Below are 15,470 nucleotides of genomic sequence, written 5' to 3' on the forward strand. Positions count from 1 at the left end.
TAGTAAAAATATGAACTGAAATAGGAACAAATTCCTTCACTGTGAAGTGCTTAGAAAATAAAAAAGCTGAATATAGTACGGTATCTTCTGACCTTGCTTTCAGAATTGCTTGTAAGTCATGGGAAAATTCTCCAGTTCTGTCACTGGGTTTCAAGAATCTCCCTCAAATTACATTTCATTTCAAGGATCCCTTTCCAATTTCAGTTTTGCTATTATGAAGGCAAAGCAAATGAGAATAAAAACTACTTTGTTTCTGGGTATGCCCTGGCTGTCCAAAGACAAGTCATTCTCTTCAGGAAGGAAAAAAAATAAAAAGGCACCCACCCAAAATAATTATTTTTTAAAGCAACAATATAGAAGAAAACACATACCTTTTGCTTGGTGCTTGATTTCAGGCCAACTCGGGAATGACTTTTAGACTAAAGGAAAAAATGAGAAAGAAATCTATGAAAAACACAGTATAGTAGTACAATGTATTTTGAAGTCATTTCTTCTTACAGAAGGTACAAGTTTTAAGTTAAAATCCTTTCCCCTAAACTTCCTTCATAGCATCTAGAAATCTAAGACTAGAAACACAGCACAGACTCCAGTGTTGAAATTTGAAATTTACATACTACTTAAGTACTAGAGCTGAGAATGCAAAGACTGACCTACACTTTGGCAATGCCTTGTTCATGTTTACCAAGTCAGCATCTTTTCTTAGAGGACACTGGCAGAAACCAAAAACTGCAGCATATAAAGAAATGCCCGCAGCTCTAATAAAGGAAAGGGAAAGAAGGAAGAAAGTGAGTGAAAGGAGAGGTAAGAAAGAAAAAAGAGAAGGAAGGGAAGGAAACAAATGTCCTATAAATTGGAACCCAACAAAACAGGCAGAATGAAGAAAAGAATATGCTTATGGGAAGATTTCCAAGTGCATTTCTTATAGGGCAGATTTTAATCTGTTAACTTAAATAAATTTTCACTACATTGATAAAAGCTCTCGAAAACATTAGTTCTTATATAGGGCTTTTTTTTCTTCCAGTTTGTTCATGATTATCTAAACTGATCTGGGATTAGCAAAGGTAAACTAGGCATTAAGCCATGCATGAGAATATTTTGATATGGAACATTATTATGATTTTTCTCCCAATGAGAAAAAAGCAAGTCAAGTTTACTACATTTAGTATTTACATGGTGAATATATTTTTCTTTAAACATACTATGAATCAAAGTTAACTCTAAATAATTTACTGCAACATAGCTAGAAAAATGTCTTCCTAAGTCAGCAGTCCTCAAACTTTGTGGTCTCAAAGTCTATTTATAGTTTTTAAAAGTATTGAAGTTCCCAAAAAGCTTTTGTTTTTATGGGTTATATCTACCAATATTCACCTTATTAAAAATTGGAGTTGAGAAATTTTTAAACATGTATTTATTAATTCATCTTAAAACAGCAAGAATAAGTTCACTACATGTTTAAAAATGTATTTTATGTATACACCAAAACAGAAAAAAATAGTGAGATGACATTTACATTTTTGCAAATTTATTTAATGTTTAGCTTAAAAAGAAGATAGCTAGATTCTCATAACTGCTTTTGATTTCATCTATCTTGATAGGTTTTTGCTTTCAATAAATGAAGAAAATCCAGCCTCACTCAGATATGAGGTTGGAAAAGGAAAGAGTATTTGTAATGATCTTTTCAGACAATTGTGGATATTCTTCTCTGATAATATGCCAAAACTTAGCAAGTGGTAATTTCTTAAGGGTTAAGTTGCAATATATAATCTGCATGAACATCATACCATAACATTTTATACTATGTTACATTAAAATATGTTGGTCTATCTTACAGTTTAAATAGATCTTTTGTAGCATCTTGTATTGGTTGTTTTGAAAACACTGGTTCAGTGAGTTATGCAGAATTCCCAAATGTTGACCCATTTCATTATATAATATCCCCCAAATCACATTTCGTTAATAACCAACCTCACTGAAAAAATCTTCAACTGCTTATAAGCTATTAAGCTCATAGTAACAGATACAAGCTTTCTAAAATTCTAATATTCTCTTGAAAGCTTGAATTTTATCACAGGCAACAAATACCATCAGTTGCTTCCTTGAAGTGATACACTTACTTCATTCATTTTAGCAAACATGTCTGCCAGCCACCTGAATCTAAATAATCATAGTTCATCTCTTGTTCTTTCAAGATAAAATGGTCTTTTATGAAAAAAGAGACTAGTTCAGCTCACAATTCAATTGCACAGTGCTCTTCCTCAAAACAGCCACTGAAACTTTGAATGGAGCAAAAGTGCTGTATGCATACTTTTCATTTTATCACACAGAATACTAAAGCGATGTGTACTTGAGGGTTAAGATTTAACAAACTTAATAATTTTTATTATTTCATCAAGGGCATTCTTAAGTGAAACAGACATTTTTTTCTGCAGTGCAAATGCACAGTGGTGAAATTATAAAGATTACTATACAGTTTGGTCCTACTGTGTTAAGTCATGCTAAAGCTCCAAAAGTTTTAGCCACTATTGCTTCTACACAATCAGTGCAAATGTCACCCAATAAAAAAGGCAAAGAATATCTTCTTAATATTATTACAAGAGTTTTTACTTCTGAGATTCCCTTTGAGAACTGCCACCCTTAGTCATTTATAACAGTTGAGCCTAAAGCAAAGAAACAAACCTTATGAGGAATAGGGCCAATGAAAAGCAAGTTGTCATTGTCCCTACTTCCCTTCTGCTGCCTTAGACAAGAGAGACCAATAGAAAGACCAATCAGTAGTAGACGTCCTTCAAATGAACAGAGCCAGGATGGGGAAAGAAACTTGAGATGAAATCAAGTGTTCATCTTTCACTTATTCGTATCATGTTTTGAGATCTAGACTGTTATGAGATGAATTATTTCCCACTAAAATTTATATGTTGAAATTCTAACCCAGTACCTTCGAATGGGATTGTATTTGGAAATACAGGCTTTTGAGATAAATAAGGTAAGATTGGGTCATATAGACAGGCCCTAATCCAATACGACTGGCATCCTTATAAGAAGAGGAGATTAAGACACAAACAATACCCATACGCAGAGGAAAGACCACATGAAGACAAAGATATCCATCTGCAAGCCACGGAGAGAGGCCTCCAGATGAAATCAACCCTGCTGACAGCTTAATCTTAGAGTTCTAGTCTCTCTCAGAACTGTGAGAAAATAAATTTCTGCTATTTAAGCCACCCAACCTGTGGTATTTTATTATGGAAGCCCTAGAAAACTAATACAAATCTACTCCAAAGAAGAAGTCAAAAATCCAGAAAATGGAGATCCAGCAAAACAAAGCTCTGAATCAAAATGGACCATTATCATCACATTCGTTGTCAACCATGTAAATTCTGAGAAAGATAGTCTGGATCAATTCTTCCCAAACTCTAGAGTTCATAAAGATCAGTTAGGGAGCTGTTAACCATTCCATTTTCCCAACTCCAACTCCAAAAATTCCAAGTAAGAAGATGTAGGTGTAGGATATCTCCCTGGAATGTGCATTTTAACAAGCACCCCAGAGAACTGAAATAGATATATGGTCTACAAAGAACAATTTGAGAACCACTCACCTGCCAAGGACAGTGGTAACTTGGGCTAGGAGAAGTGAAACAGGGTAAATGTTGGCAAATTATTCACACTAGCCCAAAATCAGATCTACAATAGTTCTTTAACATCTCCAATTTAAAAAAAAAAAAAACCCCACAAACTGTGTGTGTATTTATATTTTTTAGAAATTTGACTGGGTTTCTATACCATATTAAATCCCAAAAACATCCATGAATATGGCCTTTGTATACAACTCAAAGTCATGACAGTCAACATGACTTAAAGGAAAAGCCCTCAATTTCTATAGGGAATTAAAAGTCAATTCAATTCTAAAGAAATGCCTTGATTGCAGAGGGGGCGGAGCAAGATGGCCAAATAGGAACAGCTCCAGTCTCCAGCTCCCAGCACCAGCGACACAGAAGACAGGTGATTTCAGCATTTTCAACTGAGGTACTGGGTTCATCTCACTAGGGAGTGCCACACAATCGGTGCTGGTCAGTTGCTGCAGCCCCACCAGCCAGAGTTGAAGCAGGGCGGGGCATCACCTCTCTTGGGAAGTGCAAGGAAGAAGGGAATCCCTTTTCCTAGCCAGGGGAACTGAGAAACACAACACCTGGAAAATCGGGTAACTCCCACCCCAAAACTGTGCTGTACCAAGGGTCTTAGCAAACGGCACACCAGAAGATTATATCCCACACCTGGCCCAGAGGGTCCCACGCCCATGGAGCCTCCCTCATTGCTAGCACAGCAGTCTGTGATCTAACGGCAAGGCAGCAGTGAGGCTGGAGGAGGCGCACCCGCCATTGCTGAGGCTTAAGTAGGTAAACAAAGCCACTGGGAAGCTCAAACTGGGTGGAGCCCACAGCAGCTCAAGGAGGCCTGCCTGTCTCTGTAGACTCCACCTGTGGGGACACGGCATGGCTAAACAAACAAACAAAAAAGCAGCAGAAACCTCTGCAGATGCAAACGACCCTGTCTGACAGCTCTGAAGAGAGCAGTGGATCTCCCAACACGGAGGTTGAGATCTGAGAACAGACAGACTGCCTCTCAAGTGGGTCCCTGACCCCTGAGTAGCCTAACTGGGAGACATCCCCCACTAGGGGCAGACCGACACCCCACACCTCACACGGAGGGGTACACCACTGAGACGAAGCTTCCAAATCAAGAATCAGATAGGTACACTCGCTGTTCAGCAATATTCTATCTTCTGCAGCCTCTGCTGCTGATACCCAGGCAAACAGGGTCTGGAGTGGACCTCAAGCAATCTCCAACAGACCTACAGCTGAGGGTCCTGACTGTTAGAAGGAAAACTAACAAACAGGAAGGACACCCACACCAAAATGCCATCAGTACGTCACCATCATCAAAGACCAAAGGCAGATAAAATCACAAAGATGGGAAAAAAACAGGGCAGAAAAGCTGGAAATTCAAAAAATAAGAGCACATCTCCCCCTCCAAAGGAACGCAGCTCATCACCAGCAACGGATCAAAGCTGGACAGAGAATGACTTTGACGAGTTGAGAGAAGAAGGCTTCAGTCCATCAAACTTCTCAGAGCTAAAGGAGGAATTACGTACCCAGCGCAAAGAAACTAAAAATCTTGATAAAAGAATGGAAGAATGGATAACTAGAATAATCAATGCAGAGAAGGCCATAAACGAACTGACAGAGATAAAAACCATGCCACAAGAAATACATGGCAAATGCACAAGCTTCAGTAACCGACTCGACCAACTGCAAGGAAGAGCATCAGCAATTGAGGATCAAATGAATGAAATGAAGTGAAAAGAGAAGTCTAAAGAAAAAAGAGGAAAAAGAAATGAACAAAGCCTACAAGAAGCATGGGATTATATGAAAAGACCAAGTCTATGTCTGATTGGGGTGCCTGAAAGTGAGGGGGAAAATGGAACCAAGTTGGAAAACACTATTCAGGATATCATCCAGGAGAACTTCCCCAATGTAGTAAGGCAGGCCAACATTCAAATTCAGGAAATACAGAGAATGAAACAAAGATACTCCTTGAGAAGAGCAACTCCAAGACACATAATTGCCAGATTAACCAAAGTTGAAATGAAGGAAAAACTGTTAAGCGCAGCGAGAGAGAAAGGTCCGGTTACCCACAAAGGGAAGCTCATCAGACTAACAGCAGATCTCTCAGCAGAAACGCTACAAGCCAGAAGAGAGTGGGGGCCAATATTCAACATTCTTAAAGAAAAGAATTTTCAACCCAGAATCTCATATCCAGCCAAACTAAGTTTCATAAGTGAAGGAGAAATAAAATCCTTTACAGAGAAGCAAATGCTTAGAGATTTTGTCACCACCAGGCCTGCCTTACAAGAGACCCTGAAGAAAGCACTAAACATGGAAAGGAACAACCAGTACCAGCCATTGCAAAAACATGCCAAAAGGTAAAGACCATTGAGACTAGGAAGAAACTGCATCAACTAATGAGCAAAATAACCAGTTAATATCATAATGATATGATCAAGTTCACACATAACAATATTAACCTTAAATGTAAATGGACTAAATGGTCCAATTAAAAGACACAGACTGGCAAAATGGATAAAGAGTCAAGACCCATCAGTTTGCTGTATTCAAGAGACCCATCTCATCTGCAGAGACACACATAAGCTCAAAATAAAGGGATGGAGGAAGACCTACCAAGCAAATGGAGAATAAAAAAAAGCAGGGGTTGCAATCCTAGTCTCTGATAAAACAGACTTTAAACCATCAAAGATCAAAAGAGACAAAGAAGGCCATTATATAATGGTAAAGGGATCAATTCAACAGGAAGAGCTAACTATCCTAAATATATATGCACCCAATACAGGAGCACCCAGATTCATAAAGCAAGTCCTTAGAGACTTACAAAGAGACTTAGACTCCCATACAATAATAATGGGAGACTTCAACACCCCACTGTCAACATTAGACAGATCAACGAGACAGAAACTTAAAAAGGATATCCAGGAATTGAACTCACCTCTGCACCAAGCAGACCTAATAGACATCTACAGAACTCTCCACCCCAAATCAACAGAATATACATTCTTCTCAGCACCACATCGCACTTATTCCAAAATTGACCACATAATTGGAAGCACTCCCCGGCTGGGCATGGTGGCTCAACCCTGTAATCCCAGCACTTTGGGAGGCCGAGGCAGGCGGATCATGAGGTCAGGAGATCGATACCATCCTGGCTAACACGGTGAAACCCCGTCTCTACTAAAAAATACAAAAAACTAGCCAGGCGAGGTGGCGGGTGCCTGTAGTCCCAGCTACTCGGGAGGCTGAGGCAGAAGAATGGCATAAACCCGGGAGTCAGAGCTTGCAGTGAGCTGAGATCTGGCCATTGCACTCCAGCCTGGGCGACAAAGCCAGACTCCATCTCAAAACAAAAAAAAAATTGGAAGCACTCCTCAGCAAATGTACAAGAACAGAAATTGTAATGAACTGTCTCTCAGACCACAGTGCAATCAAACTAGAACTCAGGACTAAGAAACTCAATCAAAACCGCTCAACTACATGGAAACTGAACAACCTGCTCCTGAATGACTACTGGGTACATAACGAAATGAAGGCAGAAATAAAGATGTTCTTTGAAACCAATGAGAACAAAGATACAACATACCAGAATCTCTGGGACACATTTAAAGCAGTGTGTAGAGGGAAATTTATAGTACTAAATGCCCACAAGAGAAAGCAGGAAAGATCTAAAACTGACACCCTAACATCACAATTAAAAGAACTAGAGAAGCAAGAGCAAACACATTGAAAAGCTAGCAGAAGGCAAGAAATAACTAAGATCAGAGCAGAACTGAAGGAGATAGAGACACAAAAAACCCTCCAAAAAATCAATGAATCGAGGAGCTGGTTTTTTGAGAAGACCAAAAAAATTGATAGACCACTAGCAAGACTAATAAAGAGGAAAAGAGAGAAGAATCAAATAGATGCAATAAAAAATGATATCATTTTTATGGGGGAGATCACCACCGACCCCACAGAAATACAAACTATCATCAGAGAATACTATGAACACCTCTATGCAAATAAACTAGAAAACCTAGAAGAAATGGATAAACTCCTGGACACATACACTCTTCCAAGACTAAACCAGGAAGAAGTTGAATCCCTGAATAGACCAATAGTAGGCTCTGAAATTGAGGCAATAATTAATAGCCTACCAACCAAAAAAAGTCCAGGACCAGATGGATTCACAGCTGAATTCTACCAGAGGTACAAGGAAGAGCTGGTACCATTCCTTCTGAAACTATTCCAATCAACAGAAAAAGAAGGAATCCTCCCTAACTCATTTTATGAGGCCAACATCATCCTGATACCAAAGCCTGGCAGAGACACAGCAAAAAAAGAGAATTTTAGACCAATATCCCTGATGAACATCGATGTAAAAATCCTCAGTAAAATACTGGCAAACTGAATCCAGCAGCACATCAAAAAGCTTATCCACCATGATCAAGTGGGCTTCATCCCTGGGATGCAAGGCTGGTTCAACATATGCAAATCAATAAACGTAATCCAGCATATAAACAGAACCAAAGACAAAAGCCACATGATTATCTCAATAGTTGCAGAAAAGGCCTTTGACAAAATTCAACAGCCCCTCATGCTAAAAACTCTCAATAAATTCGGTACTGATGGAACGTATCTCAAAATAATAAGAACTATTTATGACAAACCCACAGCCAATATCATACTGAATGGGCAAAAACTGGAAAAATTCCCTTTGAAAACTGGCACAAGACAGGGATGCCCTCTCTCACCACTCCTATTCAACATAGTGTTGGAAGTTCTGGCCAGGGCAACTAGGCAAGAGAAAGAAATAAAGCATATTCAGTTAGGAAAAGAAGAAGTCAAATTGTCCCTGTTTACAGATGACATGATTGTATATTTAGAAAACTCCATTGTCTCAGCCCAAAATCTCCTTAAGCTGATAAGCAACTTCAGCAAAGTCTCAGGATACAAAATCAATGTGCAAAAATCACAAGCATTCTTATACACCAGTAACAGACAAACAGAGAGCCAAATCATGAATGTGAACTTCCATTCACAATTGCTTCAAAGAGAATAAAATACCTAGGAATCCAACTTACAAGGGATGTAAAGGACCTCTTCAAGGAGAACTACAAACCACTGCTCAGTGAAATCAAAGAGGACACAAACAAACGGAAGAACATACCATGCTCATGGATAGGAAGAATCAATATCATGAAAATGGCCATACTGCCCAAGGTAATTTATAGATTCAATGCCATCCCCATCAAGCTACCAATGAGCTTCTTCACAGAATTGGAAAAAACTGCTTTAAAGTTCATATGGAACCAAAAAAGAGCCCGCATCTCCAAGACAATCCTAAGTCAAAAGAACAAAGCTGGAGGCATCACGCTACCTGACTTCAAACTATACTACAAGGCTACAGTAACCAAAACAGCATGGTACTGGTACCAAAACAGAGATACAGACCAATGGAACAGAACAGAGTCCTCAGAAATAATACCACACATCTATAGCCATCTGATCTTTGACAAACTTGAGAGAAACCAGAAATGGGGAAAGGATTCCCTATTTAATAAATGGTGCTGGGAAAATTGGCTAGCCAAAAGTAGAAAGCTGAAACTGGATCCTTTCCTTACTCCTTATATGAAAATTAATTCAAGATGGATTAGAGACTTAAATGTTAGACATAATACCATAAAAACCCTAGAATAAAACCTAGGTAATAACATTCAGGGCATAGGCATGGGCAAGGACTTCATGTGTAAAACACCAAAAGCAACAGCAACAAAAGCCAAAATTGACAAATGTGATCTAATTAAACTAAAGAGCTTCTGCACAGCAAAAGAAACTACCATCAGAGTGAATAGGCAACCTACAGAATGGGAGAAAATTTTTGCAATCTACTCATCTGACAAAGGGCTAATATCCAGAGCCTACAAAGAACTCAAACAAATTTACAAGAAAAAAACAAACAACCACATCAAAAAGTGGGCAAAGGATATGAACAGACATTTCTCAAAAGAAGACATGCATATAGCCAACAGACACATGAAAAAATGCTCATCATCACTGGCCATCAGAGAAATGCAAATCAAAACCACAATGAGATACCATCTCATACCAGTTAGAATGGGGATCATTAAAAAGTCAGGAAACAACAGGTGCTGGAGAGGATGTGGAGAAATAGGAACACTTTTACACTGTTGGTGGGATTGTAAACTAGTTCAACCATTATGGAAAACAGTATGGCGATTCCTCAAGGATCTAGAACTACATGTACCATATGACCCAGCCATCCCATTACTGGGTATATACCCAAAGGATTATAAATCATGCTGCTATAAAGACACACGCACACATATGTTTATTGCGGCACTATTCACAATAGCAAAGACTTGGAATCAACCCAAATGTCCATCAGTGACAGACTGGATTAAGAAAATGTGGCCTATATACACCATGGAATACTATGCAGCCATAAAAAAGGATGAGTTTGGGTCCTTTGTGGGGACGTGGATGAAGCTGGAAACCATCATTCTCAGCAAACTATCGCAAGAAAAGAAAACCAAACACCGCATGTTCTCACTCATAGGTGGGAACTGAACAATGAGATCACTTGGACTCGGGTAGGGGAACATCACACACTGGGGCCTATTATGGGGAGGGGAGAGGGGGGAGGGATTGCATTGGGAGTTATACCTGATGTAAAGGACGAGTTGATGGGTGCTGACGAGTTGATGGGTGCAGCACACCAACATGGCACAAGTATACATATGTAACAAACCTGCACGTTATGCACATGTACCCTAGAACTTAATGCATAACAATTAAAAAAATAAAAATAAAAATAAATAAAAGAAATGCCTTTTTTGTTTGACATTAAATGAGCTCTTGGGTCTTGATAGAATGGAGGGTGGGCTTAATAAAGATCATCTGCATTACACATACCATGCTATGGAGTGGGTCTCCTATTTACAATCCAGTGGCCTTCTAAAAATTTCTTTCATAAGTTAGGTGTTAAAGACTAGAGTTTACTGTCCCTATAGAGATCATTTTATAGGCTATACCACAAAGGCTTATTTAATCACTAATATAACTGAAATGCTATGTAGTTGCAATAAAAAGCAGTAAACTACCACACTAATGACAATTAAAGAAAGTAAAAAATAATAAAAATCAATTAAGAACCTGTTTTACTTTTTCCATATATCTTGAATAATAGTGTAAAATAAAATGTATATTTAATTTGAAGAAGATGAAGACCAAGATAGAAATTCTGGAATTCTGAAGAGGCCTTTACAGAAATTTCAAGACATGCTATTCACAGCTAATGTGACCGATGCCCCTCACCCTTCCCTCCCAAGTGGGTAGTTTTGCTTTTCTCAGTTCAAGTGCATCACCAACATTGCTCTGATCTTTAGCATCTATGAACAGGGTCACTCAGGACTCCTAGTGGTGAGGAGGAGCAAGGTAACTAAAGGCTATTAGACGACTACCTGAGGCAGGCACACTGGCCCAGGTCAGCTCCCACCAAAGATGGACTATTGCCTATTTTCACCTGTCTCCTAGCTTGGAAAATGCAGAAATGGGGAGAAAATGAAAAGGAAAAAAACTTGCTTTTCTCAAAAAATTGAGTAAAAATTTGAAAAGAAAGGAAAGATAAGGCAATGAAAACTATTCTACATGAATAACTACCTCAAAAGAAAGAAGGAAAGTCATGGAGAAGAGGTAAGTAGGTCAGAAATGTGCCTAAGTCAGACTTTAGCTGGCATTAGTGTCCAAGAACCCCAAGATGGCTCTCTGGAACTAATGAATGGCAAGAAGGAAAGGAGAGCAGAGCAGAATAGCTTGCCAGTGGGGAAGGTAGGGGAGGAGTTGTTATGTTGTAACTGGCACCACATATACAAGAAACATTCACAGATCAGGTATACAGCCTGATCTGGTATATCAGCCAATACAAGAGCTAGTCTTAGTTGGAAAGAAGAAACTTTACAGCACATTTTGAGTAACTTAGTGCATGGGCTCAGTGGGCCACCTGGTGGGGCAGCAGCTTATAATGGGTTCCACAGCTAGGGCATTGCTGCTGGGTCTTGCCTTTGTGCAGCCAAAACCAGATGACAGCACTGTTGTCCTCTTCACAGATGCAGCCCGCTATACTCTTGTTGGTGATGGAGGAAACTAAATTAGGGTCTTCCTTGGTGCCTGAAACTACCTTTGGGGGTAATACACTATATAGGTCCAGTCCCTTCCCTGCAACCATCATGACCTGCATCTCCAATCCAGTCGTCAGCTCATCATCAGTAGGAACACCACCTCCAGATGCCATGGAGCACGCCACAGCCACCCCATTGGGACCACAGGCCCTCAGGGCCTGCACAGCCAGTGCTCCAGCTCCATGAAGTAACCTTGAAACCACCACGCCTGCAACTTGGGGAATGTCTGTATAATGTTTTATTGTAGACTTCAACACATTTAAATAAAAATAGGCTACCTAACAAGGCTAACCTTGACTCCCACATACACACACATACTCAAAAGAGACAGGAGCAGCAGCAGAAAACCTTATAAAAGAAATCCCTGATTTCCTTCTATAATTGAATAACAAACTGTCTGGAATTTTGACCTTAACTGTTATAAGTAAGTGTTAGTTAAAATAGTGTGTTCTCTAAAGTTACTCTAGAGTTCAAAACAGCAAGGGTTGAATGTGATTATGTTTTCCAGGTCTATTTATGAAAATGAGTGTTCTGACATCTAAGCCTGCAGTTGTGACTGAGTACAACGCATGCAGGACTTTAATGGAAACCAAAAGGGAATTTAAGTGGCCTCTCCCAGCAAATACTATGCATTTTCCCCACCCATGATAGTACTCACATCGAGAAAGGGGTCTACATTTATGATCCCTCTGCTATTTTTAGCTGAATTACGAAATGATTCAGGTTGCTCTACCAACATTAGAGAATTCAATTTAAACCCCAAGATGAAATAGACAAGGGAGCACTCTTAAATATGGGCTTTGGTCTAAGCGCCCTTAAATGAACACTGCAGGGTAATGTAATGGGATCACTCTGTAAATGGGGTGATTAGCAACCCAATAACTCATAGGAGTAATAACCTGTTTGGAAGTGTCACCCCATGCTCAGAGACTGGCACAAGGGACACCTCTGAGCTGATATGACATTAAGAAAGTCTCCCATTCCACATCCATGTGTTGCCTGTTTTCTGGAATGACACAAGAAGAAATGACTAAAATGGAAAGTTCAGAAACAAGAGTGTTTGTCACTTCACGATTTGCAGGATGCTAACAACGCAGTCAAGACTGACTACACAGTCTTGACAGAAGATACTCCTCTGATTTGGGAGCTGGTTTTCAATCCAATCTTCTTTAAAAGAAATCATGAAGACAGTTTAAATTCAAAAGGCCCATGACACTCCGAACTGCAATTCTTTTAGAATGTAGGACCACCACCTCCTCGTCCACACTAGGGAAACGGAAAGTATCTGACTTCCCAACAGAAATGTAAGGAGTCCTTCCTTTTAGAGGAATATCTGTACAAACACTTAGGACAAAACTCCTCTCTGGTCATTCTGGGCTGCTGTCAGGCCCTTCTAGATTCTCCTTTTCCAATTTTTTTTCTCTTCCCACATCTGGGGTAACTGGAGAGCTGTGGGCCCAATCCCGTCCGTGGGAGATGACTGGAGAGTTACAATCCAGGGGGCCGTAGTGGGTCAGCATCAGTTGCTGCCAGGCATCTGTTGTTATTGTTTGCCCTGCATCCATCCCCTTCTTTCTGGTAATAGCACTGTATCACTGCAACAGTCAGGAACCCAGCAGGAAACACGGGGCTCTCTGGAGAGAGTTTAATCAAGCATAGTTGTACAGAGGCACAGACAGGCTTAATGAAACCAATAAGAGATGGGGAGGCACCCCAGGTTAACAAAAGTAGGAAGTGATTATCATCACTAACCCCACACAGGCAATCTCTGAGAGAGCTTTAGCCACAGGAGAAAGTACTACAGGGGCACAGTGGCTGCCAGTATGTAGCCCAGCGGGCAAGGAGCTGGAGGATTCTCTCCTGTAACCCTCCTATCACCTGCTGCCAGTGTCCATCAGACAAACCAAAGTGGAAGGCAGAGGACAAGGGAGTTACGGTCTGTAGTTCATCTACTGATGGACACTTGAGTTGCTTCCAAAACCTACTATTCTTAACCACCACACTAACTCATCTCCCAGATGCCTTTCCGCCTACTGTCTACATTTACACCCTCTTCCAGGACTGCCTCATGACTGCTTGGGTGCTGTGGTCTGCCTACTTGCCTTGTTCTTTCTTCCCACTGCTAGCTAATGCCTCCACCTGGCCCACCCTTAACACCTGCCTAGTGTTGGGGTGGGGACAGGAGGGCTTTAGTTCTAGGCTCCCATTTCTCCCTGTCTTCCCTGGTTGCCTTCACTCCTGCATGCCAGCCCTATCATGAACCACGTTAGCAACAAAGAGCAGGGTTTCTAAGGAGTGGTACTCCAAGCATACAAATTACTTAGGAGATGAATCCTTCTGTCTCTTTTGAACATCCCTCTCAGGCATGTCACTGAAGCTGGGAAGCTCCTATTTCTATTAATAACTTTACAGTACAGAGGGGAAAAAGGAGCTGTGCTCAAAATAAAACAATGAACTCAGTGCATGAACAAGTCCAAGACAAATGACTATAATGTATTCTGGATTCGTATGTCTCTAAGGCTAATTAATGTAAGAAAGTTTAATAGTGAGCGTTCTCTGAAAACACAATGTCACAAAGTAAGTGTTAATAAAGGTCAGATATTTTTTCGCATGATAAACTCCAAATCAAGGGTTATGTCTGAGAGGTCTTTACCACTCTCTGAAGATACACAATAGGCATTTATTTATTCATTCCACAAATGTTTGCAAGTTTCTACTCTAAAATAGGTAACAGATAAGTGGAGGGGATACAAGGGTGAGCCAGGCAGATACAACTCTGTCCTCAGAAAGCCAACTAAGCCAGCTATAACTACAGTGTAATGGGCCTATTGATGTCTGTAATGAAGCAGTTATGAAACTAACAAAAATCCAGATGGAGGAGCTTCTTTTCCAGCTTACAAGTGCTTTTTAGCTAGAGAAAAAGACATGAAGCCTGAGAGGCAGACATTTTATTTGCCACCACAGAAATAGAAAGATGATTAAAATTGCTTAAAAAGCATTTAGAAATACACTCCCACCACGTCCCACTCCCCATCTTACATCCTTAAAATAACTGCATTTTTTTCTCTCTCTCTTTCAGTTCTGAGATCTTGTCCTCCTTTGCACCTCCCTCCAATAATACATGAAGAATGACACAGCCCTGAAGTGTCAGAAGTGGTGACATGGAAGTCCCATGAGGCCATTTCTTCTTCTCTCCCCTTTCTAGAGTTCACAGGGAACCAAAACACACATATGCACACAGAGAACTGTCAAAGCCAATCATTCTGAAGGTCTACACGTTCATTTACACTCCATGCATCCCCACATTCTTACAAGTAACCGTGGAACCCGATATATGCCGGTTGCCGTTGGGGACCCAGTGCTGGACAGGGTCAGCATGAGTACTGTAGATCTTCATGTGCAATGCAGCCATCACTAAGCCCTTTCAGAGCCCCACGTATGTAAAGCATACCCCCTCCAGAGTTTGATAAATCTTCGGTTGGTTTTTTTCACGCTGGACTGTGGTTTGATTTTTATACTTAATTACTTAATCTATTTGGTATTTATTTTACTAGATTCTTCCCATCTCCCCACCCCCAAGAGGCTAACTGGACATCCTAACGATATCTATAGAAAAACTCTGCCCTTTGCCTCTGTTTTGTGTTCTCTCTGGAATAATATAATTATT

The 15,470-nt window shown here is 40.1% G+C and overlaps 1 protein-coding gene and 1 pseudogene across 3 annotated transcripts in view; both read right to left on the reverse strand.

Annotated features, from left to right (window-relative positions):
• Positions 1 to 15,470, reverse strand: part of RASGEF1B (RasGEF domain family member 1B) — a 633,271-nt gene that overhangs the window by 502,384 nt on the left and 115,417 nt on the right. For all 3 annotated transcript variants that reach the window (XM_037989302.2, XM_037989300.2, XM_037989301.2), the window contains exon 2: positions 372 to 419. In XM_037989302.2, the coding sequence (XP_037845230.1) occupies positions 372 to 419 (48 nt within the window). The remainder of the gene's footprint in view (positions 1 to 371; positions 420 to 15,470) is intronic.
• On the reverse strand, positions 11,614 to 15,215 carry LOC119623377 (cytochrome c oxidase subunit 5B, mitochondrial pseudogene; annotated as a pseudogene).

Source organism: Chlorocebus sabaeus, chromosome 7, assembly GCF_047675955.1.
Source record: "Chlorocebus sabaeus isolate Y175 chromosome 7, mChlSab1.0.hap1, whole genome shotgun sequence".
Lineage (NCBI taxonomy): Eukaryota > Metazoa > Chordata > Mammalia > Primates > Cercopithecidae > Chlorocebus > Chlorocebus sabaeus.